This window comes from Sander vitreus, chromosome 17, assembly GCF_031162955.1.
Source record: "Sander vitreus isolate 19-12246 chromosome 17, sanVit1, whole genome shotgun sequence".
Classification (NCBI taxonomy): Eukaryota; Metazoa; Chordata; class Actinopteri; order Perciformes; family Percidae; genus Sander; species Sander vitreus.
The window spans coordinates 29,475,542-29,503,465 of NC_135871.1; the positions used below are offsets into that span (position 1 = coordinate 29,475,542).

The 27,924-nt window shown below is 41.9% G+C and overlaps 1 protein-coding gene and 1 pseudogene across 2 annotated transcripts; both read left to right on the forward strand.

Annotated features, from left to right (window-relative positions):
- The first annotated feature begins 5,540 nt into the window (after positions 1-5,540).
- On the forward strand, positions 5,541-15,931 carry LOC144532088 (high-affinity choline transporter 1-like). The gene is made up of 8 exons (XM_078272636.1): positions 5,541-5,752; positions 7,983-8,099; positions 8,397-8,552; positions 8,778-8,926; positions 9,070-9,213; positions 10,599-10,752; positions 13,464-13,681; positions 15,416-15,931. Exons 1-8 carry the CDS (start codon positions 5,569-5,571, stop codon positions 15,929-15,931), a joined length of 1,638 nt encoding a protein of 545 aa, XP_078128762.1. The 5' UTR covers positions 5,541-5,568.
- A 505-nt stretch (positions 15,932-16,436) lies between these two features.
- LOC144532337 (high-affinity choline transporter 1-like) lies at positions 16,437-27,924 on the forward strand (annotated as a pseudogene). Its single transcript, XR_013503331.1, has 8 exons — positions 16,437-16,749; positions 20,553-20,669; positions 23,538-23,695; positions 23,919-24,067; positions 24,211-24,354; positions 25,598-25,751; positions 26,089-26,306; positions 26,504-27,924. The product of XR_013503331.1 is annotated as a high-affinity choline transporter 1-like (transcript).

Consider the following 27,924-nt stretch of genomic DNA (forward strand, 5'->3'; position numbering starts at 1 on the left):
TGTAAATACCAAATACGTGGTAGACATATGAATTACAGTGCATTACTTATGTAGCGAGACGTACGAACAGCCTGAGACATTTAAAGAGGTTATAAGTCATACATTTTCTGACTGTCAGGTAAAGATCATAAATCTCTGTGTCTGGCAGTGTTGAACGAAGCGTTCAGTTGCAGGTGAAAACCCCAAAACAGCTAAAACATATATTACTGCTTTAAGGAGTGTATTAACCCAAAAACAGCTACAACTATATTTCTGCTTATATATATAATCATATTGCAGCTTATAAATGTAATTTTAATTTTGTTTAGGAGTAAGAATCATGCTAGATACCATGTTAGATACAGCCTTATATTCATTTGCTTATACAGCATTATATTCACTTGCTTGGTGTAGATGTATGTGAAGGCCTGCCTGCAGTTCATGCAGAAAGGAAGTTTGTGTGTTCCTGTAAGAGACTGCATCTGAGACAGGGGAAGAGTTCAGGGATGAGTTGGGAGGGGGCTTGCTGTCAAAATCGATCCCCGCTGGGTCGCAACTCACCCAGCGGTTAAAGAGGAGTCAAAACTGCCTTCCGTAGGGGTGTTCCCCTACCGCTTGGCAGGGTTGAAGAAAAAGAGAAAAAAAATAAAAATCTTCAAAAAAGGCACAAAACAAACATGTGGGTTTTGTTCCCTAGTTCAAACTTGAACTCAGGTATTTTTATTTTACTTAAAGCAGACAGTTAAAAAAGGCAAAAAGCTAAACAGAAAAAGAAATGAGCAAAAATGCACTAAGTCCCTAACAGGATAAAAATTGAATGCTCCAGTACAGAGGTTCTTTCAGAACAAAATGCCCCAAAAGAGAGGAGACAGGATTAACATTGAGTTACACCTTTTTATACATACATTGACCAGTTCACACCCATCATACCATCAGGGGCTCTGATCTCTTATGGCCTAATAAGGTATCATTTTTTAATGCAACTACAGGATAACAGACACTCACAGGATGCCTCACATGTGATGACGTATCATATTCTATGCTTTGGTCAATCTAACAGAAACAACCAACACAAGCGAGTGGTAATGCTCTTCCATCATACATGACAGCTTGACTCCCTTCTCCTAGCAGGTGAAGGTCAGTGTGAAGTTTTCATCAGTGCATATGTTTCACTTCAACTCCCTATTCCTTTCACTCTTACATGAACTCGATATACCCCACATGAACTCTTCCCCTGTCTCAGATGCAGTCTCTTACAGGAACACACAAACTTCCTTTCTGCATGAACTGCAGGCAGGCCTTCACATACATCTACACCAAGCAAATCACAAATAAAGTGATTGATTGAATCATTTCACAACATGCTGGTTGTTTTATATAAGTATATACACTTGTTCAACTGCTCGCTAACACAAATATTTAATAATGGCGTTCTTGTGCCTTGCCAACTACTGCCAAGTAATTAACTCGCTAAACCGGTAACAATCTATTTCACCAGAGGGCATCTACAAATACTTAAAGTGGAGGAGCTTTCCTTTTTTTCTCTTTTATGTTGTCCACCTCTCCTTAAACAGTCAGTCAGTCAGTCAGTCAGTCAGTCAGACATCAGCTAGTGAAGAAACCAGTCAGCATCCATAAGTGAAATATACTCAAGCTGTCTTCTCACACGGGCCACAAACATCAGGCACTCCCTGTTCACCACCCTCCCCTCAGGCAGACTGAGAACCCCCAGCACAAACACAAACAGACTCTGGAACAGCTTCTTCCCCAGAGCTGTGAACATATTACAGAAATCATACACAAATCTACACATACAAACACACATCCCTTGCCCCCTCAGTGCAATCAGACTATGTGCAATAACTGCTGTTATTTACTGCTATTTATTGAGAACATGGAATTAATGTGTATGTGTGAGATGAATGTGTATGTGCGAGATGTGCTTGGGTGATATATATGTATATATATATATATATATATATATATATATATATATATATATATATATTTTTTTTAATCTTTTACTCTATGCTGCTATTTGGAGAGGATGACTCCAACAGAATATCATTGTACTGCATACAATGACAATAAAGATATATCTATCTATCTATCTTACAAAGTTTTGATTATTAAGGAAATATATTTCTAAGATTATAAAACATCTTGAAAGTTCTTTACAGGGTAGGCATTATATCTGCTGGCAGCAAAATGACAGAAACATTTTCCTTTAAGCAACAAGATGTTTTGAATAAATTGACATGTCTGTCAATATAAATATGAATCCCTTAAACAAATTCTGCACAAAGCTGTAATATTACAACAGAAGCACTCCACAGAGTTCCTACACAAACAGCCCACAACAGCCTGATGAAATATAAGCTGCGAAACGCCCCTCGGCGCCTGATACCGCCGCACAAGTTTAACCGACACACACACACACACACACACACACACACACACACACACACACACACACACACACACACACACACAGACAGCATGAAGCTCTGCATTCACACAAACTCTGGCATCATGCTGTGGAGTCTTGGGTGTGCAGTATTGGGAAGGATACTTTCAAAACATATTCCGTTACAGAGTACAGAATACATGCCCAAAAATGTAATTTGTAACGTATTCCTTTACGTTACTCAGTCTGAGTAACGTATTCTGAATACTTGGATTACTTCCGCATTGAATTGCATTTTATAAGTAGGAATGCAGCCATCACATACAGCTTACTAAACAGGCCTATTCTGGTGTGTTCTTCTGTTCCAACTGGCTGAATGTGTACCTAAACAAGCAGATAGATTTTTGTATTTGTAGTCCCGAACTGCATACTACAAAAATCTAACCGCAGTCTAACCGCATGTCAAACGGGGCTAGTCAATCTTTCAATGGCTCTGGGGCTAGTAAATCAGCATGTAGGAGAAGTCACACGTCAACTATTAAATAACAAGGTGACCAGTAAAACTACAGCAGACGACTACCCTTGGCTAAAAATAACTTCCTTTAAGATGCTTCTTCAGGTTGGAGGTGGAGTAATGGACGCTGAAAGGAAGTTGGTTGCTGGCAAGCAGAAGCTGCACTGCAGTGCACAGTTATATTTCGTTCTCTCTTCTCTTTCTTTAATGTGAAATGCTGTTTGAATTTCCAAGATAGAAACCATTCCTGCCCTGGCTCTGTTGTGCCGGTTCCAGCTCCATCTTTACCGCTATCAGTGATCACGCAAATAGCTAATTTTTTTGTTGTGAAATGCATGGAGTTGCGAGAGTGAATAAACCCGTGAAACAGAGAAGTATCGTCATGTAATCCATTGATTTCAACAATGTAACTGTATTTTAAATACCAACTATTTAAATTGTAACTGTAACGGAATACAGTTACTCATAATTTCTATTCTGAATACGTAACACCGGTACATGTATTCCTTTACTCCCCTACACTGTGGGTGTGTTAATGTGTGCTTTGGAACGTAACCGATGTGAAACAACGAAATGAACGTGAAATAACGTTTTATTCCTCTGATTCATTCACAGCTTTGTTTGGCGCTCCATCTTTTCATTCACTCTCTAGCTTGCTCGACCAACAATGCAGAAATGGTGACTTTGCGCGGGTATGGAGCGCCGCGGGCTTCCCTTCGTGACGGAGATCCAGCTAGCTCACAGCGAGCCGGGGTCTATGAAGTAGGACACGCGAGGCAGCACCGGCCGCTGTCACGTAGCCTGCTGAGCTCCTGCTGAACTGCGACACACAGTCGGACAAAATTTGCAATTAGCCATCAATTTTGGTAAAACGGCCCATATTTGACCTCTACATAGTTGATTTCTCGCATAAAAAAGTCTCAGAAGTGAATTTAGTGGTAAAATAGCAGATTAACAATGTATACAATTTCTGAGATCTGCGCGACCTATTCAGAAGACTAAGCTGACCTCAGATCAGTGGTGTATCCATCCATCCATCTTCATCTGCTTATCCGGGGTCGGGTCGTGGGGGTAGCAGCTCCAGCAGGGGACCCCAAACTTCCCTTTCCCGGGCCACATTAACCAGCTCCGACTGGGGGATCCCGAGGCGTTCCCAGGCCAGGTTGGAGATATAATCCCTCCACCTAGTCCTGGGTCTTCCCAGAGGCCTCCTCCCAGCTGGACGTGCCTGGAACACCTCCCTAGGGAGGCAACCAGGGGGCATCCTTACCAGATGCCCGAACCACCTCAACTGGCTCCAAGATCAGTGGTGTAGCCTATGTAAATGTTTGGGCGTGACAAAGGTAGAGACTAGAGTCAAATGAGGAGGAGCCGCCGAGTTGATGTCAACTAGGAGGCTCGTTGAGATTGGCCCGTTTTCAGAGGCAGTTTCAAATTGTGAGATTTGCAGAGGAAAGAGGTGTCAATGGGATTTTGAGGTTCTATGTATGTCCTAGTTACCCACCGAACTGTCATTATTCAACTATGACAAGGTAAAATCGGTTTTGCATTCAATCACCCCTTTAATATACTGTAGGCAACAAATGTACAACCACATCGCGCATTGTAAAGTTATTTTATTAATGAAAAAGACATATTACATATTATACATTCCTTTTTTTCTGTGATACGCCTGCCCAGTATCAGCCATAGCTACAACAGATAACTTCTTAAAATTAAATTAAGCCAGATTCGTTAGTTAGTGCTCCTGCCTGGTCGTTGGAGGCATGTGTGGCGAGGCAGGCAGAACCGGGCAGGCAGAAACTAAGGCTGGAAAGCTTGAGGAAGTGTAAACTAGACAATCTGGGAAGGAATGAGTGGAGATGGGCCGTTATATATTGCAAGGCTGATAAAACTTGAAGCCGGTAAGTATGTGGGCAGGGAGGGAGTGGCACGACCTGCAATGAGATTGGGTGGATCCCAAGTCTCTTATTTGATATCTCCTCGCTTAAACCATAAGTCGATGTGGTCCACCTTCGTGAAGGCTATCTCAAAGCTTCTATTCCTGCCCCAAGGAGTGAGGATGGAGGAGGGATCTCTCAGGAGCTATGAGCGAGGATACACGAGAGCAGCCTTCCCGGAAGCCGTGCGGCTGAAAGCCCTTGCTAACGCCGCCCAGACAGCTGGTAAATTCACGTGACGCTTCAGAGGATAAGACGTCTCATCCCTCTAAAAACACATTGCCTTGTTTCTTCTCTGTCCTCACATGATTTCCTAGCGTCTCTCCCATGCTTCCTCGGTGGGACAGACTAAGACGTGAGGAAGGGAGGCAAGTGAAGAAAAGGTAGCTTAGCATTAGGCATTAGTAGCATTAGGATGTAAACACTCCAGAGAGTCCCAAATAAAGTTATTGACTGAATTATTTCACAACATATAGGTTGTTTTATATACGTTTAAACACTTACTTGTTCAACTGCTTGCTAACACAAATATTTAATCATGGCGTTGCACTGCCAAGTAAAACACCTTCAAAACCTGTAATTATCTATTTCACCGGAGGGCTTTGATGAATATATACATAGCTTTCTGTTTTTCTCTGCTATGTTGCTTCTGTTTTTCTTAAAACTCAATCAGTCAGTCAGTCAGTTCGTCCGACATCAGCTAGTGAAATAGCCAGTCAGCATCCATCATGGCTGTTAACATCCCAGGAGTGATAGCGATGGTGTTTTTCTACCTGCTGGTCCTTGGGACCGGCATCTGGGCTTCTTTCAAGTCCAAAAGGGAACAGAAGAAAAGTGCAGCCACTGGAATGGAGATGGCCCTGCTGGGAAACCGGAGCATTGGCTTGGTGGTGGGGATCTTCACAACGACAGGTGAGGGGAACACAGCTGGGATAGAATTTGTGAATTACAAGGTTGTGATTATTAGGGAAAAATATTTATGAATATAAAATATCTTGAAAGTTCTTTACATGGTAGGTGTTATATCTTCTGACTGCAAAATTATACAACCAGTTTCCATTAAAGTTGCAATATGTAATATATGTGCTATGTTAAATCCAAAAATGACTACAATATGTCATCAGATATTAAGGAAACATTCTAAGTTACTATCTTTTCTGACAACAAGGCTAGAGCCAGTATTTTCGCCTTTTGAAATTTCCGTTCCGTGACGGATTGTGTGTTTGTGTTTTGGCGTGTGTGTTGGTCAGTGTTGGGGAAGTTACTTTTAAAAAGTAGTGTTTGCTCGTTACTCATTACTTCTTAAAAAAGTAATCCGTTATTTTACTTAGTTACCCCCTATGGAAAGTAACTTTTTACTTTACTCGTTACTTTTACGTTACTTTTAAAAGCAGGGGTCTCTGGCAGAGACTGAAGTTAATTATAGAAAAACTATCTTTGACTATAAACCCAATCTCTGGTTTATCAGAGTGTCTGAACTCCACTGCTGACTGGATTCTCTCCTCACAGAGTGACGGCTGATTCATTATGAGTCGTCCAGTGCGGGTTGAACATCAGCAGCTCATCAGCGTAACACGGTGTTAGTGTATACTATATAATGTCTGTATCGACTTGTACCTGGTCGTGCAGCCACGATGGTCCGTGCATTGTCGTAGACACATGCAGCCTCTTTTCTAGAAATCCTTGCGTGTCTGTGCAACCGACACAAGTCCACAGCGGTCCTCTGCGTGTATGTATGAGCCCATCTCCACCGCATCCATCTGTGAGGTTGTCAGCTTTGTGTCTGCCTGGATCAGGGCGCCATCTAGCGAAAAAGCCACAAAGTTTAAAAAGCTCTCAAAAGTTAGCTTTGGCTGCTTCTCGCTTGCCATGATTCCTCTGCTACCAGCCTCTGTCACGTCCCGCGTGGAGCTTGTGAGCGCGCAGCTGAGAAGGCAGTGCCGCTGTCAAATCTGTCCCTGGGAAAAGTAACGTTGTGCCGAATTGAAAAAGGAACTACGTTTCGTTACCAAATTTTCAGTAGTAGATACTGAACACTACACCACACTACTTTTTACCTGAAAAAGTAGTTACATTACTGTAACGCGGTACTTTGGTTACACCCAACACTGGTGTTGGTAGCAACTACCCATTTGACAGGGTCGCCACATATACCTGTAAAAACGCAAACCCAGCGTAGTACAGGATGGAAGCTGCAAACAAACGGGCTCAACAGAGATAGATCCTACCCGACCTAAAAGAAAACGTTCCTCCGTGCTTGGTCACTCTTCCTCGTCGACTCAAAGGTTTTTTGTCAAGAAAGTCTGTTGTTTTTAACATTTAAATTAAACTAAAGTAATATTAGTTAAACTGTGACTTCTGCAAACACATTCCATTATGCCACATTGTTTTTCTGCAGCAGCCAAGGCTTACTTTAAACTCTGTTGCAATTTCTAAGGCTTTCACTTGAATGACGTCTGGAGTGATGGGCATTCCCTTAATTCATTTTTTAATCACATATTCACAAACGCTCCAGTCAATCTTATGCAAGACATTTTTTTGGGCTTGCCATCTCTGGCATTACATTCTGTGTCAAAATATTTCTTTGCTGTTGGCAGTTGTTTGATAACTGCTGCGTTTATCACCATCATCTTAAAGTTAGAATCACAACTTATTATTTCTTTGCTAACTTGGCCTAATTTAGCTAATTTTGTATATGCCCTACCCTTACCAAAAAAATACAATGTAAAAGTAATCCCTCTCAATCATTACTTATGACAAGTAGGAATGTGTGGCAGTGTCTGTAACTGCTGGATTTTCTCTTTCCTTGTTATTTTGCTGTGTGAGGGACTTTTTGGGCCCCACAGCCAATAACAGTGTGCAAGGTGTGCGGACCATTCTTATTCCCAAGTACCCCTGTTCTGTCACGCCCCTCAAAGTCTGATACCACTGCAGTTTAACCGACACACACATAGACAGCATGAAGCTCTGCATTCACACAAAATACGGCAATGTCAATTTCTTGCAATCATTAATTTAGACGACAGCAACTGATGACATGGTAGGAATTATGAATGAAGTATTGAATTATTTAATTATATGGTCCAAATAGTCCAAATAGCTGTGGTTTGCCTACTAAATACTGTGTTACTCCATCCTGCAGCTATGTTTGTTGGAGGAAGCTTCATTGTTGGCGTAGCTGAGATGGTGTACACACTCTATTTTGACCTAACCTGGATAGTTCTGACGTTAATGGCGTTCAGCTCATCTTTTGTTATTGGTAAGAGTTTAAAATGACTTTGTTAATTTGACAGAATACTGTATGTATGGACTGAACCAAGGGGAGTGTTTTATCAGTTTAAATGTTAGTGCTGCACAACCTGACACACAAAAGTTATACCATGTACAGTACTTACAGTATTACTGCTTTTTTTTAATATGCTGTAAATTATTAAATACAGCTTGTTGCTGTATGTGATCTGTACCCCTTTCATGATTTTATTGGTTTGGTTTTTCCCCCTGAACGGATTTATATTTTTTCATATTGTAATGTCCTCTGTCCTCGTTTTAAATAAAGGTGGCTTGGTGTTTGCTAAACCAATGAGAGAAAGAAGGTATGTGACGATGCTGGACCCTTTCCATGCCAAGTATGGAAAAGTACTAACAGCTGGACTCTGCTTGGTTTCACTTTTAATGGATGTGCTCTGCGTGCCCTTAACACTCATTGGTTTAGGTATGTTATACACTCACTCTCATTATGTTGTAGCTATAAATGTAACTTTGTTTACAATTCCTTTATTTGTTAAGAAATTCCTTTATGTTTAAATAAGTGAAATAACTGTATACATGGATATAAATTCTGACCTACGCTGTATATGATTAATTCACTGATATATAAATGGGTAATATTCACACAAAGACTGGTTATAAAATGTCACTGATACAATGTGTCTGACAGGAGGAACCATGAGTGTGGTCTTGGATTTGTCCTTCCCTGTGTGCATTTGGATCTCTGCTGCTGTCGCCATTACCTACACACTGCTGGGAGGTCTCTACTCTGTGGCCTACACAGATATTATACAGCTTGTGCTCATATTCTTCAGCTTGGTGAGTTTGCTATCCTTCTAGTTTTTATAGTGTCAGGGTTTTTGCTTTAAGAAAACACTCTGACACAAGCAATAAAACACTGCAAAGGACGTACATAAAAGTTGCGTGTGTTTAAATCTTTCCATTTCTATTTGTCTCTGCAGTGGATCTGTGTTCCCTTTGTTTTGATGAACCCTTACTCCTTGGACATTAGCCAGACACTGATGAACAACACCTTGCACGCTCCCTGGATTGGTACACCAGGGCTGAAAAATACCTGGATAATGATTGATGACATCTTATTATTCGTAAGAAATCAACAATATTTAATATTTAATATTTATTAATATTTTATAAATTTAATAAATTAAATGCAATTTACTCCAGTCTTGATAGATATCTCAAGAAAGATGATAACATACATATTTAAATAGTGGTTAGTGTTTGATTGTAAAGTGACTATATGCAACTGTTACACTTTTCTGAAACAGTGTAATGTTGCATCTGATGATTTTAAATGACCTGTAACAGCAAACGAGACCAACAGTGAAAAGAACGCTAGTTTTATCTAGTTTTTATTAATGCTTTTGCCTGGGTCCAATTTTTCCTGCAAAGTCACAGAATGATTTACAGCAGGTAAACGGAGCTACAGTCACACATTCTGACGGGTCACAGATTTCGGTGTAACACCAGAAAAGCCTGTGTTATTGTATCCAGCCAGGTAAAAGGTAGCAGGAGATTTATTTATATAGGACTAATTGTATTTTAATTTTATTTTAAAATTATCTGCTGTACTTATGGCTAATACTAGGGTAGGGCCATCACAGAAAAAAGGTAATTGAACAAATAACTAAAAGCTAAAAGGGAAAGAGAAAGCTCAGTTGATAGAGTGGGCGCACATATATAGAGAGGTTTACTTCTCGACGCAGCAGGCCCGGGTACGACTCCGACCTGTGACCCTTTGCTGCACGTCATTCCCCCTCTCTCTCCCCTTTCATGTCTTCAGCTGTCCTGTCAAAAATAAAGGCCGAAAATGCCCAAAAACCTGCCCCAGATTGGCCCTCAGGTATGTAATATGTCTATTTCATTCATAAAATAACTTTACAATGCGCGATGTGGTTGTAGGTCAGCAGCCGACATTAAATTACGCCCCCCCCTTCCATTTAGTGCAGAAGTGTTATTCCTTTCAGTCCGTGTTTGTGTTGGCCTACTATTTTCTTTTCCGTTGTCCCCCTGTTCTTCATGAAATGTGCTATATAAGTTATTACTACGTTGGTTGCTACAACAATCTCTTGATACCCGGTTTAGCTCACGATACATCCAGGCTAAGTATGCAACACTTGAAATGCAATGATATAACTTATTCTCTTATTGTAAATGAATGACTTTCTGTCTGAGCAAAATATTCATTGCAACTATATGACCTCCAGATACCACTAACTCAGTAATCTACAGTGGGCATTAAAGCACCATAAAGAAAAGACCTTTAGGACAGCAGGTGTGGTAAAAACACTACTGCTTTTGTCCAAAGGGGCCGCTAGAATCAACACAAACTGAAAGTTACATATAGCCACTTTAACTAAAGAATCAGACAGGTTGTAGGCAGAGACTATTATCGATAACAGTATGTCTGTGAATGTTGAGGTTGCCACACAAGTGTTCAAATTAACCAACTAACTGGTTTACTTTTCAGGCACTGGGGAGTGTGGGATATCAGGGCTTCCACCAGAGGATTTTGTCGGCGTCTTCAACATCCACGGCCAAAATTACTTGCTTTGTCTCTGCTGTCATCTTGCCTGTATTTTGGATACCTTCTATACTGATTGGGGCAGTCGCTGCATCCACAGGTATGAGCAGATTGTACATACTGGTGTAAGCTGTGAAAAGTAAAATGTTTTTTAAAAAAAATGGAAAAAGAGTTTGTATCATTAATTCAGACTATGTCCACATTAATTTGTTTTACGTTTTAAGATTAAAACAATCTGGGCCACCACCTGTGGGAGGAACCGCTGGGGTCGGGTGCGCTGCCACATGGGTGGCAGTGAAGGTCAGGGGCCTCGACGGACCAGACCCGGGCAGCAGAGGCTGGCTCTGGGGACGTGGAATGTCACCTCTCTGTGGGGGAAGGAGCCGGAACTTGTGCGGGAGGTGGAGCGCTACCGGTTAGATCTGGTGGGGCTTACCTCACGCACAGTCTTGGTTCTGGAACCATACTCCTGGATAGGGGTTGGACTCTTTTCTTCTCCGGAGTTGCCCAGGGTGTGAGGCGCCGGGCGGGTGTGGGGATACTCACAAGCCCCCGGCTAAGCGCCGCTACGTTGGAGTTTAACCCGGTGGACGAGAGGGTCGCCTCCCTAGGGTGGTGGTTCCCCGGGGTGGTGGTTCCCCTTTTTAAAAAGGGGGACCAGAGGGTGTGTGACAATTACAGGGGTATCACACTTCTCAGCCTCCCCGGTAAAGTCTACTCCAAGGTGCTGGAAAGGAGGGTTCGGTCGATAGTCGCATCTCAGGTTGAAGAGGAACAATGCGGATTCCGTCCTGGTCGTTGAACAACGGACCAGATCTTTACTCTCGCAAGGATCCTGGAGGGAGCCTGGGAGTATGCCCAACCAGTCTACATGTGTTTTGTGGATCTGGAGAATGCGTATGACCGAGTGCCCCGGGAGATACTGTGGGAGGTACAGGGTGAGGGGGTCCCTTCTCAGGGCCATCCAATCTCTGTACGACCAAAGCGAGAGCTGTGTCCGGGTTCTCGGCAGTAAGTCGGACTCGTTTCAGGTGAGAGTTGGCCTCCGCCAGGGCTGCGCTTTGTCGCTAATCCTGTTTGTAGTATTTATGGACAGGATATTGAGGCGTAGTCGGGGTGGAGAGGGGTTGCAGTTCGGTGGGCTGGGGATCTCATCGCTGCTTTTTGCAGATGATGTGGTCCTGATGGCATCATCGGCCTGTGACCTTCAGCACTCACTGGATCGGTTCGCAACCGAGTGTGAAGCGGCTGGGATGAGGATCAGCACCTCTAAATCGGAGGCCATGGTTCTCAGCAGGAAACCGATGGAGTGCCTTCTCCAGGTAGGGAATGAGTCCTTACCCCAAGTGAAGGAGTTCAAGTACCTTGGGGTCTTGTTCGCGAGTGAGGGGACAATGGAGCGGGAGATTGGTCGGAGAATCGGCACAGCAGGTGCGGTATTACATTCAATTTATCGCACCGTTATGACGAAAAAGAGAGCTGAGCCAGAAGGCAAAGCTCTCAATCTACCGGTCAGTTTTTTGTTCCTACCCTCACCTATGGTCATGAAGGCTGGGTCATGACCGAAAGAACAAGATCCAGGGTACAAGCGGCCGAAATGGGTTTCCTCAGGAGGGTAGCTGGCGTCTCCCTTAGAGATAGGGTGAGAAGCTCAGTTATCCGTGAGGAGCTCGGAGTAGAGCCGCTGCTCCTTTGCGCCGAAAGGAGCCAGTTGAGGTGGTTCGGGCATCTGGTAAGGATGCCCCCTGGGCGCCTCCCTAGGGAGGTGTTCCAGGCACGTCCCAGCTGGGAGGAGGCCTCGGGGGAGACCCAGGACTAGGTGGAGGGATTATATCTCTAACCTGGCCTGGGAACGCCTTGGGATCCCCCAGTCGGAGCTGGTTAATGTGGCCCGGGAAAGGGAAGTTTGGGGGTCCCCTGCTGGAGCTGCTACCCCCGCGACCCGACCCCCGGATAAGCGGATGAAGATGGATGGATGGATGGAACAATCTCCGTCCTCACAAACCTTTTATAGTGATGTCCAAATGAAGCTATGTGAACCATGAGTTGTATTTGTTGACCCAACTAGATGGCACTCTTTAAAGAAAAAGGATCAAGGAATGGCAATTCAGTGTGCTAACAACCCTCTGTTGAACAGAGAGCACGATCTTTGGTGCTCAGAAAATATTTCACGAAGCTTCATTTGGACAAAGAAATACTTTTTTAGCACAATTTCAGAAATAATCTCTGTCCTTACTAACACGCCCAAAAACGCATATCACGTGAACGGCTGAGAAGAATCACATGATGGAGACAAGACCAATCAAGGAAGGACTTGTCGTAAATGAAAAGACCCAATCAGGGAGCGAACGTGGGTGTCTGCATCATCGTTTTAAAAAGCCTCTGTTTCTGCCTGTCCAGACTAAAACACAATCGTGGAGTTATGAAACTAAAATAGGGTCAGCAGCGTTTTCAAATGTCTCCTTTTTAGGGGTAAAAAGTAGCAAAAGTTATACGTTTTAAAACGAAAAAATATTAAAATGCCTGTTTATGATTTTTTCATATTGGAGCAATATTTAACACTCTTCAGGAGCAGAATATCCTTAGATCCCATGTTCCAGACTGGAGGCCAAATGCTCAAGGGCCTATATGAATGCCTGTGCCATTTAAATGAACCAAGTGCATGAAGGTGATTTGAATGGTAGCTTGGTTAAAAAAATCACAGAGTACTTTGTTCACTCCTTAGTATATACAGTAGGCTCATCTCAGAATCCCTCAAACAGATAATGTGACTATTTTTCAGTGTTTCCTTCTTGTGTGTCCATGCCTCAGACTGGAACCTGACTTCCTATGGTTCTCCATCTCCATATGAACGAGGGGAATCAGCTCTAGTTCTGCCCCTGACCCTTCAGCACCTCACCCCGTCCTTCATCTCCATCATCGGTATTGGATGTGTGGCTGCCGCCGTGATGTCATCGGCTGACTCTGCTTTGCTTTCTGCAGCTTCTGTCTTCACATCCAACATATACAAGAACATCCTGAGGCCTCAGGTGAAAAAATTCATTTGTTTTCCACAGCCCCGGTTCTATACTGCTTTGAATGGGTGGGCAGTAAGAGATGTTGGTTGGGCACCAACGACTAGTGTTAATTTCTTGAATGAGCCTATGGGGGGGACACATTAAGTGAGGGGGCGTCTGTAGATAATGACCCCTCTAGTACTGGGTACTACCCCAGGACATTTTGAGTGTCAAACACTTCATTTCCTGCATTCATGGTGGAAACATCTTCATTTATGTGAGGTAAAATACAGGTGACAATTCAAAATATCAAAATATAATGTAGCCTAATATAAGACAGTACACAGAACATTTGTTCTCCACTTCCCCGGCGCTAGACTGCTTATCGTCCCAACGACTAGTGTTAATTCACAGGTTTTCCTGGCTTTGGGGGGGGGACACATTAAGTGGGGGGTAATGGGGTACTTCTCCAGGACATTTTGAGCATCAAACACTAAATTTCCTGCATTTATGGTGGAAACATCTTTATTTATGTGAAGGAAAATACAGGTCACAATTAGTTTCAACAATTCGACTTTCATCTTGTGTTATATATAAGGGACCTATCGGTATTTATGGAATGGACCACCGGAGAAAAAATAGGGGAGGGTCACGTCTTTTTACTCTTTGTTGAGGGGAGGGTCACCCAACATTTTTTAGTCTGGGGAAGGGGACGGGGGTCACCCAACCATTACGTTTTTTCCTTTTTCGTGTCATTGGATTACGGCAAAACACGGCTCTTTTTTTCTCAACGTGTCTTAACGTTTTATGGTGTGACTGCGCTTCGTTTCTGCGTTTGGAGAGGCATCTCAACAGACTGGAGGTCTAACACTGATTGTTCACTGTTACATTTTAGTTGAATGTAAGTGTCGGGGCATTCCGCCACCGTCTGTCTATTGCGTTCCAAGACAGCCGTGCCGCGATTGGATTTCATGAGGGCGAATTGTTAAATTGTTACAATGTAATTCAAAATCTGCTTTAAAAATAAACATATATGTTTTGGAATATGATGTTCAGCTTCGGCAGCTTTACCTATGTGCTAAAATATACAATGACTGGGGAAGCCTAGTGACGAGTCCATAGCAACCAGTGTTGAATTGGTGATTTCCCAGTGTCCTTTGCTGAATGGTCTCAATGTTTTATTGTTTTATTTCATATGAATACTAGTTTACTAGAGGAGTAACTTAGTATTTGAAAAGTAATGCAGTAATGCAGGAATTGTGCATTTAGTTTCCCATGCTTATTGTGTTTCCACAACGTTAGTGAGTAAATCTACTGAAATGGCCCCCACACCATAACAGAGGAGTGGGATGTGTAAGATGAGAATGCAGAGGTTAACTCATGTATGTCATGGCTTTTTAGCCTAAAGGTTCCAAAAATTCTCTGGTGGCCCCTTAAATAAATAAAGACATTTTTATGATTGGTTTAACCAGCGAGGACAACATTAAATGGGTTGTTTTTAAATTAGGGGTGAAGGGAGGATATTGGCGTTAGTTGGGCAAGCGGAGCATTTGGGGTGGCATTGCCCGTGCCCCTGCCTAGAACAAGGCCTGGTTTTCCACCTTCTGATCCACAACATAAAAAGAATGGAGTGGCATGATGGAGAAACAAACTAGGAAGAGGAGTGAAAATAAAAGGAAAGAAAAGTAAGAGAGAGTTATTTAAAGCAGGACAGTCTCAATCATCTGCTGTTTACCTGTTTTTCTTCCTCTCTACTTTCTTCTGCAGGCATCAGACAGAGAGACTCAGTGGGTGATCCGTGCTTCTGTCTTGGTGTTGGGCTTAGTTGGTACATCACTGACCAACCTGGAAAACAGCATCTTAATGTTCTGGTTAATCAGGGCTGAAGTGAACTACAACATAGTCTTCCCTCAACTTGTCTGCGTCCTCTTCTTCAACATCTCCAATGGTTACGGGGCTGTTATGGGTTTCCTGGTGGGAACTGTGTTAAGACTGCTCAGTGGAGACCCATTACTAGGGTTAACACCAGTCATTCACTTCCCAGGATGCACTCTTGAGGACGGTGTTTATGTCCAGTACTCTCCGGTTAAGACCATCTCCATGCTGTCTTCCGTTGCTGCCATCTTGTTTTTCTCCTACCTGTGTTCTGCGCTCTTCAACAAAGGCCTGCTTCCTGAGAAGTGGGATGTGTTCAAAGTGAAAGTCCAGCACTCACCACAACCACTGACTCCAACAGATGACGACACAGAACACAATGAGAATGAGAATTTAAAGGTGCTCTAAGCGATGTTGGGTGACGTTACATCTTGTTGACGTTCAAAGTATTTTCAAACAAAACGAAGACTAGCTCGCTCCCCCCTTACCCCGATCTATTGCTGTATCTAGGGGGCTACATCAACTACTACATTTCGGTTTTAAAACAAATATCTTTTGCTACGTTTACGACTCGCGTCCGTTCGTTCGTAGAAATATCTTAGAAATCTGAATCTCTGTTTCCTGAGTGAATCAACCCGCTTCTGACTGCAACATCAATAAAACACACCTCAACTAGGACAGGAACAGTTCAGAACACAGTCCCATGAGCCTTTGCACTGCTTCAGCGCAGAACAATCAATATAGGGTACAACGGTGTCCTGCCGAACGTTACAGTGTGTTGTATACACTCACTTGTTCAACTGCTCGCTAACACAAATATTTAATCATGACGTTGTTGGACCATGTCCACCCCTGACAAATAACTAACTAGCCAAACCTGTAACAATCTATTTCACCAGAGGGTATTGACAAATACTTAAAGTGGAGGAGCTTTCCTTTTTTTCTCTTTTATGTTGTCCAACTTTTCTTTAACAGTCAGTCAGCCAGTGAGTCAGTCAGTTCGTCCGACATCAGCTAGTGAAATAGCCAGTCAGCATCCATCATGGCTGTTAACATCCCAGGAGTGATAGCGATGGTGTTTTTCTACCTGCTGGTCCTTGGGACCGGCATCTGGGCTTCTTTCAAGTCCAAAAGGGAACAGAAGAAAAGTGCAGCCACTGGAATGGAAATGGCCCTGCTGGGAAACCGGAGCATTGGCTTGGTGGTGGGGATCTTCACAACGACAGGTGAGGGGAACACAGCTGACACAACTAGGACGGAAACTGTGAGTTACAAGGTTGTGATTATTAAGGAAATATATTTATACGATTATAAAATATCTTCTTTACAGTGGTGTTATAACTTTTGGCTGCAAACTCATAGAAACAGTTTCCATTAAGCAACAAGATGTTTTAAATAAATTGATATGACTGTCCATATGAATATATAATAAAATAATTCTTCATGGAGCTGTAACAGTAGAATATAAGCATTCCACAGAGTTCTTACACAAACAGCCTAATGAAATATAAGCTGCAATAAGCTGCTCATAGTGTGAGAAACAAAGTGTAGTTACATTTTTCGAGAGGTGCACGTCGTAGGTTTGTGTCTTCACGTACATACGTGTGTAGCAACAGCGTAGATTTTACGCAGAAGCATAAAACGGCCTTTAGGGTGTTCAACAGCACCACAAACAGCAGCCTCCAAAATCATCCAAAATGATCATCAAGTTGAATCAAAATCTCTCTTTGTGATGTTGATATTTCCCTTTTGCATATTCTTAAATTATTAGTGTTAAATTAACACTACAAATTAACACTACAAACAAGGTTCCAGCTGACTTGATGGATACTTTAACGCATTTATACACAACGCACACAGAGTCGAGGGAACGAGGCGGTCAAAACTCAGACCTACCTTGATAAGGCGATCTCCTCCCTGAAGTCCTCTAAGTCTCCAGGGACAGACGGATTTCCAGGAGAATGGTATAAATCGCTGAAGGAGCAGTTGATACCAATGCTACATAGAAGCTTCAATTATACTGTGAGGGAGGGGGTCCTCCCCCCATCTTGGAGGGAGGCTACTATCTCAGTGATTCCAAAAGAGGGCAAGGACCCGAAGGAATGCGACTCATATAGACCTATCAGTGTTTTAAACCAAGATTACAAATTATATGCAGCTATTTTAACCAAAAGACTGGAGGAAGTGATGCCTTTTTTGATTGATGAAGACCAAACCGGGTTTATTAAAGGTAGACAGACTCAAGACAATATAAGGAGGACCCTCCACACTATTGAATATATAAAAAAGGAGAAAATTGGAGCTATCTTACTTAAATCTTACTAAAAAGCATTTGACTCGGTGGGGTGGGGGTTTCTTTATACAGTTATGGAAAATTTGGCTTCCATGATAAGTTCATTAAAGGCATCGAAACATTATACATGTCCCCCATAGCCAGATTTAAGGTAAACGGAGACCTGTCAGGAACTATTCACCTGCAACGCGGCTGCCGCCAGGGCTGCCCAGCCAGCCCAACGCTCTTTAATCTTTTTATTGAACCTCTTGCTCAAGCCATAAGGCCGAATCCTGACTTGGAGGTCATCACAATAAAAGATAGAGAATACAAAATATGTCTCTATGCGGACGACGTCTTGGTCAGCCTAAAGAATCCAGAGTCGGGAATACCGAGATTAATGGATTTCCTTAATGTTGATAAAACACAAGCATTGACGTTCAATTTTGTGCCATCATTAGATCTTAAGGATAAGTACAAGTTCAGCTGGGACTCTACTTCTATTAAATACCTGGGCGTTAATTTAACAAAGGACATACCAAAAAATACCCGAAAATTATGTAATTATGTATCCGTGTATTATTAATTCACGGATACGGGAAGACCTAGACAGATGGGCCTCCCTTCCCCTGGAAATTGGCAACAGAATCCTGACAATATAGACAAATATCTTTCCCAGATTACTTTATCTGTTCCAGTCCCTACCCATTTGTGTCCCTGATAGTCAGTTTAGAGAATGGGACAAGATGATATCCCATTTTATCTGGAATGGCAAAGACCTCAGGGTGAGATATAAGGCTTTACAACTGCCAAAGTGCAGTGGGGGGATGGGCTTACCAAGACTCAAAGATTACTATTTCGTGGCACAAATAAGACCATTATTGCTCTGGTGCAATATAGACTACTTTGCAAAATGGAAGGAGGTGGAGTTATCACTGTCAGACAGACCTATACAGAGTTTATTAGGATGCCCAATGTTAGCTAAACAGTATGATATCCCGAGCCAGTGGGTTAGATTCTCTTTAGAAACCTGGTTTGGCCTGGTGAAACAACTTAACATTCAGAAAGAAATTTGAGTTTTAATGTGGCCAAACCACTACCTAGATTTCCAACCAGGTATGAGTGATGGAGGCTTCACTCAATGGGCGTGGAAAGGACTCTCCACGCTACGCCTATTAGTCGAAAACCAGAATTTCATAGACTTCAAAACCATCTCAGACAGATACGGCCTTGTCGGCAGGACTTCTATAGGTACCTCCAACTCCGGCAGTACTTTGATAAGAACATTAAAAGGACTTATACAGGAAAATATATCAGGCAATACCAAAATGTTTATCGAAGACTATAATACAAAACTGTCCAGAAAGATCATTGGAGAACTATACAGATATATAGCTGAATTAAGAGGCCACTCAACAAACTATATCAAGGTGAAATGGGAAAAAGAATTGGGAACAGTAATTACTTCTGAAGACTGGACAAATATAATTAACACACAAATCACCACTACGGCCTCACAACTGTGGAGAGATCAGATTCTTTATAACACCAAAGCAAAAGTCTAGGCAGATAGGACTACTACCTACATGTTGGAGAGGATGTGGACACAGTATGGCGGATCATACACACATATTTTGGAGTTGCCCCGCTCTTAAACCATTCTGGGGAGGAGTGGAAAGCATAATTAGGGAAGTCTTGCAGCATAATTTTAATTTGACTTGCTTATCATTCTACCTGGGTAATATGGACACTGAATTACCAAAGAAAGACAGATAGCTCCTAAAAATCTTCATGGCTGCGAGCAAAAAAGCCATAACAAGAAGATGGCTCAACACAGAACCTCCCACGGTTAACCAGTGGAGAGTCATAATTAAAGATATTCAAACTATGGAGCTACTGACTTTTAGCCTCAGATTACAAAGGGACAAAGGTGATGCCCTCTGGGAAAAATGGAACGCCTATATTTTAAGAAGGGGTGATAGCCTGCCTTAATGCCTTGTATATTTTGGTTAAGGAGAACAATGGCCATATCACTGTAATCAATGGCGACCTACTCGCATCCCCACAGTTCTCTCATGTTTCGTTCTTGTGAATGTATGCAAGCGTCTGTGTGCAATCATGTACATGAGTATGTTTCAACGTTTTGGGATATATGGTAGTAAGTGAACACGTGCATGTATGTGTTCAGGTGCGCAGGCATATGTGTGCATTTCTTTCTCAATTCTCTTCACTACATGGCTAGCATCTGATTTATATTGTCACATCATATTGCAACCATACTTACTGGTACTCATTGTATTGTTGCTGCCCATTCTTTGTACAAAAACTTGAAAAATAAAGTATAAAGTATAAAAAAAATACTCAGACCTCCTTGATATAATTGGGGTGGATAAAATATTGGAAATACCTCTCAGTATAGAGCACAATAATTCAACAGCACCGCAAACAGCAGCCTCCAAAATGATCATGAAGTTCAACAAAAATCTCTCTAAAAACAGGTTTGACAAACTGAACTTTAAAACCTTTCACGGGGTAGGAATTATTGCAGAGCTCCAGGGCTCAATAAATATTAGGATAAGGTAGATATTTGCAACAACAAAAACATATTTAAAATGTATGCAATGAACTATCTTCCTCTGTATTACATCAGACAGAGCTCTTTGAATGTGTGAAAGAAAACCTGTAATGAGTCCAAATGGTCCAAATAGCTGCCGTTTGTTCACCAAATGACTTGCTGTGTGTTAATCCATCCCTTAGCTACATTTGTCGGAGGAGGCTTCATTGTTGGCATAGCTGAGATGGTGTACACGCCTTCTATGGGACTAACCTGGGTAATGGTGATGTTAATGGCATTCAGCTCATCTTTTATTATTGGTAAGAGTTTGGAATTACATTGGACAAGAGGAAGTGAGGGAGTGTTTTTACAGTTTAAGGGAAGTCATCTGTGTATTGCTGCACAACCTGACCCACACAAATGATTCCATGTATCCCTGATGTTACCATAATAAACTTGAGTCATGCTGTGTTACTGAGGTTGAAGTATGAAATCAGATTCATTAATAATTATTAAAATAATAATAATAATAATAATACCAAGTTTAGGTTTATCTTTAATTCATCAGATGTGTCTTTAAATGAAATAGAAACTGTATTTATAATGCAAAGCAGGAGACACCAGTAATGTGAAATTGATGTTGACACATTAGTAAATGGAACTAGAACATTTGACAGTGTGCCTGCTGTGTGGTGGACATCCCAATGCTTATATTACAGCTGTGTTAGAAACCATTCCCTCATTCACTTACTCACTACTCACTATATATATATATATATATATATATATATATATATATATCGTGGATAATTTGAACAATACTACAAAATGGCGAACACTCTATGCACTATCTCCATGATAGGGAACGGTTTCAAACACAGCTTACTAGTCCTAAGTAAGCTGTATCATTGAGGTTCATAGGCCAGGTGTGTGTGTGTGTGTGCCTGGCAAACTTGATTCCTTTTAAGGATTCGGGTTATTCTGAGTCACTCACTAAACTGATCTGGGATGTGCGAATCACTTGAGTCACTTTTGCTACTATAGGCGAGCCGAGGCGAACTTTCAATGTTTCGGCCTGCTCCACCTAATTGCATTTTAAGATACTACATTTATACACCAAACCCACAGTAGGCATAGGCTACGTGCAGAACATTGTATGTTATTTCAGAAGTGAAAGAATGGCTTTTCTTGAGGATTTGCTTTACCCTGACTCGAGGAGAGACTTCACTCGCTCGTCTGCTACAGATCCACTCATGACAATGTAGCCGGCTGATTCGCGCGACTTTACAACAAAGCGACTTACAGTTGCTACATATGTCAGAGAATGCATGCCTCTGGAGCAGCTATGGTTTAAGGGTTTCACAGTGGGAATTGAACCCAGATCTCCCACACCAAAGGCATGTGTCATATCTACTGCGCCATCACCACCCTCCGGCATGTTCTGAGTCTGTGGGTCGGGAAGTTCCTATAACCTGTCTCGGACTGTCTCTCTGCTCACTCAGTCGCCTGAGTTGACTTGTGGAGTTGTGGTTGCCTACGAAATTGTAAATTATAAAGCTTTTGGCAGCTAAGATGGCTAGGACTAGTAGTAGGGGAGAGCCGGGACAGTTGAAACATTTTATAATTAAACGTAATTTACAAAGCGATCATATCGCACTGAAAGCTAATATTTTGTCACTAGCAACCTACACCTGTCATCTGTCAAATACAGTTGCATTTTCAGCTTTGAACAAAACCGTTCAGGAATTATTACAGCAAAAGTGGGACGTGCGTAATGTTTCATTCGTCCCTCCTGGCCGGGACAATTGAAACAGCATGGGGGGGACTGATGAAACATACAGTGTAAGCCATTTAAACTTCCCACAACTTCAATATTTTACTACATATCCTGAATGGTACTCCCAAAAGGTATTATTTTAGATAGATTGTTGCTGGGCTATACGTCTTCGTGAATGTCTGTTAACAACTAATCGCCGTCATCATGAAGTGGTTATTGAAATATCATGCACTGTGGATGATTCTGCCATTTTTATAGCTAGAACAGTAATTTTTCCCATTTATATCATGTTTCTATTGTGGAAAATGTCGTTCCACTAGGTTTTTACGTGGATTAGGGCACTGCACATCCAAGTAAGTGCCCTTAACGACCCACAGCCCGTCAGTCTCCATAGGATAACATGGGAAAACTCGACCCCCTACCTGGTGGGCTCAAATATATTTTCATCTTTCTAAAACTTCTTTTCCATGTCTCACTTCCATAAATTATTGTATAAACACAGATATTTGTGCATTTACTTAAAATACATGGAGTTACAGCCAGGTCGGGATGGTTGAAACCGTCCCGACATAGACATATGCCATTATAGCTTGTTTTGCTTTCCATGTAAACAACCGTGCAATATGAAAGTCTGGGATTGTGGAGAACACTAAATGGTCTACTGAATAAGCATGTAGTCAAACCTTTAAATGAAAAACACTCATTAATAATCGAAAAAAATTTAACCGCTAATGAAGTTTACTTTGGACCATCAAAACTGGTTTATGGCCTGTAACTCTGTGATAAAAGGAAATAACAGGAAGATATTTGGCTGATAGAAGGAGGTTAACATGCTCTAAGGTTTGACCTAAGGAAGTCTGGCTATCATCATTGCCCTCGGAGAAAACTGGAATGTTTCCATCGTCCCGGCTCTCCCCTAGCTAATGTTGCGAGAGGTTTGGGTGTGGCGCTGTTATCATTGATCCGAGTTAATGATACTAGAGACTCGCGACTCATGAGTTAATTTAAAGAGTCTGGTGAAAGATCTGAGTGAGTCATGACTCAAACAGGTTTAGTGTGTGTGTGTGTGTGTGTGTGTGTGTGTGTGTGTGTGTGTGTGTGTGTGTGGTAGCAGCAGCACTGGTTGCTATGCTGATTGGGACACAGTGAGGGAGTGGAGGAGGGTGGGCAGAAAACATTTTTTTTGACAGGTCAAAAAGTTAATTTAATGGAGATTATACCTCTCAAGTTCCTTCTTTAATTAAAAAAATAAATAGACATTTCAATTAAATTAAAGTCTTTGAAATTACAGCTTTAATGCATAAATCATGTTAACTTTACACCTTACATGTTTTTCTTGTTTTGTTATTTCCCCCTCACTTGATTACTATTTTTTCTAATTGTGATTTATTCTGTCCTCTTATAAATAAAGTTGGCTTGGTGTTTGCTAAAAGCCAATGAGAGAAAGAAGGTATGTGACGATGCTGGACCCTTTCCATGCCAAGTATGGAAAAGTACTAACAGCTGGACTCTGCTTGGTTTCACTTTCTCTTGATGTGCTCTGGGTGCCCTTAATACTCATTGCTTTAGGTATGTTATACACATAAGGCACTCTTATTATATTGTAGCTATATAACTTTGTTTACAATTCCTTTATGTGTTAACAAATAACTTTGTGTTAAGTGAAATAAATGTATACTTGGATATAAATTCCGACCTACGCTGTGTAGATATGACTTACTTCAATGAATGTAAACGCGTATTATTCACACAAAGAGGTTATAAAATGTCACTGATACAATGTGTCTGACAGGAGGAACCATGAGTGTGGTCTTGGATTTGTCCTTCCCTGTGTGCATTTGGATCTCTGCTGCTGTCGCCATTACCTACACACTGCTGGGAGGTCTCTACTCTGTGGCCTACACAGATATTATACAGCTTGTGCTCATATTCTTCAGCTTGGTGAGTTTGCTATCCTTCTAGTTTTTATAGTGTCAGGGTTTTTGCTTTAAGAAAACACTCTGACACAAGCAATAAAACACTGCAAAGGACGTACATAAAAGTTGCGTGTGTTTAAATCTTTCCATTTCTATTTGTCTCTGCAGTGGATCTGTGTTCCCTTTGTTTTGATGAACCCTTACTCCTTGGACATTAGCCAGACACTGATGAACAACACCTTGCACGCTCCCTGGATTGGTACACCAGGGCTGAAAAATACCTGGATAATGATTGATGATTTCTTATTCTTTGTAAGGAAGCAATAATACGGCTGATATGACATGTAATGCAATTAGCTCCAGTCTTGATAGATATCTTTAGAAAGAGGATAACATCCATATTGAAATAGTTTGTTTTTCATTTTAACTTAAGAATCTGACAGGTTGTAGGCCAAGGATATTATCTAAAACAGTATGTCTGTGAATGTCGAGGTTGCAACAGGAGTGTTTCATTTTAGGGTGAGGCTATTTGCACCCCTGGTACAATTAGCAGTGTATGCTATTCGTACCCTGGTGCAATTAGAAATGAATGCTATTCATACCGCCGGTGCACACAGCAATGTGTTCTATTAATACCCCGTCTGGTACAAATATCAATGTGTGCTATTTGCACCCCTGTGCATTTATTTTGGCATATACACACAGTTATCCATACTACTCATGTATCACACCTTTTTGGAATATTATCGTTGCAGTGTCCAATATTTCACACACTTCAGAGAGACGATGATACATACACTTGCGCGGGCCGCAATATTTTTTTTTACAGGGTGGTAGGGGAAGATTCATGAATATTCATTAGGGAACTCATCACTGATTGGCTAACCCTAACCCTAACCCTAACCCCCTGACATTTTTACCCAAACCATAACCAATCCCACTCCTCTTGCCTAAACCTAACCAACTCAACGAGAGCAGGCAACGAGTACTAGCCATTCAGGGATGAGTCCCCTAATGAATGAATCTTTCCCTACCACCCTGCAAAAACCTGACTTACGCAATGGCATGCAAAATATCCAATCCAAAATGAAAAAAACAAGATCTCCTCACTGGGGAATCAAACCCCAGAGACCTAGACCATAGAGCAGTGTTCTAACCACTCACCAAGCAGTTCTTATGGAAGTTTCTACAACTGTTTACCACTTGCTGTCTTCAAGCCTCGGTTGCTAGTAACCATACTGTATACAAAAAATAGGTACTAACTAAAAAACTAACGGTTGTATGCTTTCACTGAAGACAGAAAGCGCAACTGTAGTATCAATTTTCCGCTAGGAATTCAATTGTTATAAACTTTAGAGACAAAACTTTCTTAATATGCCTGTTTCTGCTGTCAAGGAAGATGAACGTCGGCCATGATTTTGGTGCACGCGAGCAACGTGTTTTTGTTGTTACATCACAGGGTGTGAATAGATCAGCTGTGTGGCCGAGGCTATTCGTACCGGGGGTGCAAATAGACACTCCATTAATTTTACCAACTAACTGTTTTAATTTTCAGGCACTGGGGAGTGTGGGATATCAGGGCTTCCACCAGAGGACTTTGTCGGCGTCTTCAACATCCACAGCCAAGGTCACTTGCTTTGTTGCGGCTGTCATCTTGCCTGTATTTGGGATACCTTCTATACTGCTTGGGGCAGTCGCTGCATCCACAGGTATGAACAGATTCTACACACTGGGGTAATTTTTCATGTTGGATCACTATAACAAAGTCTTCAGGAGCAGAATATCCTTAGATCCCATGTTCCAGACTGGAGGCCAAATGCTCAAGGGCCTATATGAATGCCTGTGCCATTAAAATGAACCAACTGCATGAAGGTAAATTGAATGGTATCTTGATTAAAAAATCAACTGGTCCCACTGTGCTCCTTATATCTTATCACACAGTACTTTGTTCACTCCTTAGTATATACAGTAGGCTCATCTCAGAATCCCTCAAACAGATAATGTGACTATTTTTCAGTGTTTCCTTCTTGTGTGTCCATACCTCAGACTGGAACCTGACTTCCTATGGTTCTCCATCTCCATATGAACGAGGGGAATCAGCTCTAGTTCTGCCCCTGACCCTGCAGCACCTCACCCCGTCCTTCATCTCCATCATCGGTATTGGATGTGTGGCTGCCGCCGCGATGTCATCGGCTGACTCTGCTTTGCTTTCTGCAGCTTCTGTCTTCACATCCAACATATACAAGAACATCCTGAGGCCACAGGTGAAAAAGTAATTTGTTCTCCACCTCCTGAGCCACAAAATGAAGGGAATGGAGTACAGGAGAGTATAAATGGAATAAAGTGGTATAAAGGAGAAAGATAGGAGCGATAAAGAAGCAATGAGGGAGTTATTTAAAGCAGGACAGTCTCAATCATCTGCTGTTTACCTGTTTTTCTTCCTCTCTACTTTCTTCTGCAGGCATCAGACAGAGAGACTCAGTGGGTGATCCGTGCTTCTGTCTTGGTAGTGGGCTTAGTTTCTACATCACTGACCAACCTGGAAAACAGCATCTTATTGTTCTGGTTCATTAGTGGTGAAGTGGGCTACATCATACTCTTCCCTCAACTTGTCTGCGTCCTCTTCTTCAACATCTCCAATGGTTACGGGGCTGTTATGGGTTTCCTGGTGGGAACTGTGTTAAGACTGCTCAGTGGAGACCCATTACTAGGGTTAACACCAGTCATTCACTTCCCAGGATGCGCTCTTGAGGACGGTGTTTATGTCCAGTACTCTCCGGTTAAGACCATCTCCATGCTGTCTTCCGTTGCTGCCATCTTGTTTTTCTCCTACCTGTGTTCTGCGCTCTTCAACAAAGGCCTGCTTCCTGAGAAGTGGGATGTGTTCAAAGTGAAAGTCCAGCACTCACCACAACCACTGACAGTAACATATGTTGCAACAGAACACACATGATAATAAGAATTTGAGCAGAACACAGTCAGATTTTGTAAGTGTTCCTGTGTGTAGCAGTATCAGTTTTCCTGAAGCATAATATAGACTAGTAAATACCATAGACTGTAAAAAAAGATGGACGACGCATCTCCACTTCGTCCCACTGTACAAAAGTGAAGCCACAATATCCAGGATACAGGTGCCGCCATTTTGAAAGTTGGGAAAGTTTGGAGTCTGTGCAGAAGTGATAGGGCAGTGGAGCTGCAGTATTAAAGTCCCGCCCATACACCCGCTAAACCAATCACGAGGCAATCCCAGCTGACGTTTCACACTGTTTTTATAGCATCACATAACTAATAAAAACCTTGTACACTTGAACAAACAGCGTCATAAGAGCTACCTAAAATGACAGAAACAATCTTTGGGAAAAATGTATATGAAGTGTACTTTGATGTTTTTAGTTTGGCCCATGTCCCATCGACTAACATAGAGGGGGCAGGGTTTATGACCTTTACTGCAGCGAGCCATCAGGGGGCGACCAATATGTTTTGGCTTCACTTATACGGTCTGTGCATCATCCTAGTAAAGAGCTCAAAGTACATCACTCTGGAGATGTTTGCATCCACAATGTATCATCAAAAGTTAATACTGTGAAACCAAGAAAGTGCCCATTCATTCCACAAGTTGATCGCCCACAACGTATGGCTAAAATGATTTCAATCTTTCTGATTGGCTCTTGCTTTGTGCGCCTCATTGTTCATGCACATTAAGTTTTCTGAGTTTTAAAATGATTTAATCTGCTTAAAAAGAAAATAGTTATAATTGACTTTTGTTTGTGTTGGCACAAATTGGCAGCAACGTGTAATGAATATTAAAATATGACTACAACGAATGTGATCCCAATGCAGTGTGATGTGTATATATATATTATTATAATGTTCATAAAATAT

Excerpts from the sequence above, each read along its gene's own strand:
- LOC144532088 (XM_078272636.1), top strand. The coding sequence starts at position 5,569 with ATGGCTGTTAACATCCCAGGAGTGATAGCGATGGTGTTTTTCTACCTG. Across the intron at positions 8,927-9,069 it reads TGCTCATATTCTTCAGCTTG|TGGATCTGTGTTCCCTTTGT; the intron begins GTGAGTTTGCTA and ends TTGTCTCTGCAG. Across the intron at positions 9,214-10,598 it reads TTGATGACATCTTATTATTC|GCACTGGGGAGTGTGGGATA; the intron begins GTAAGAAATCAA and ends TTTACTTTTCAG.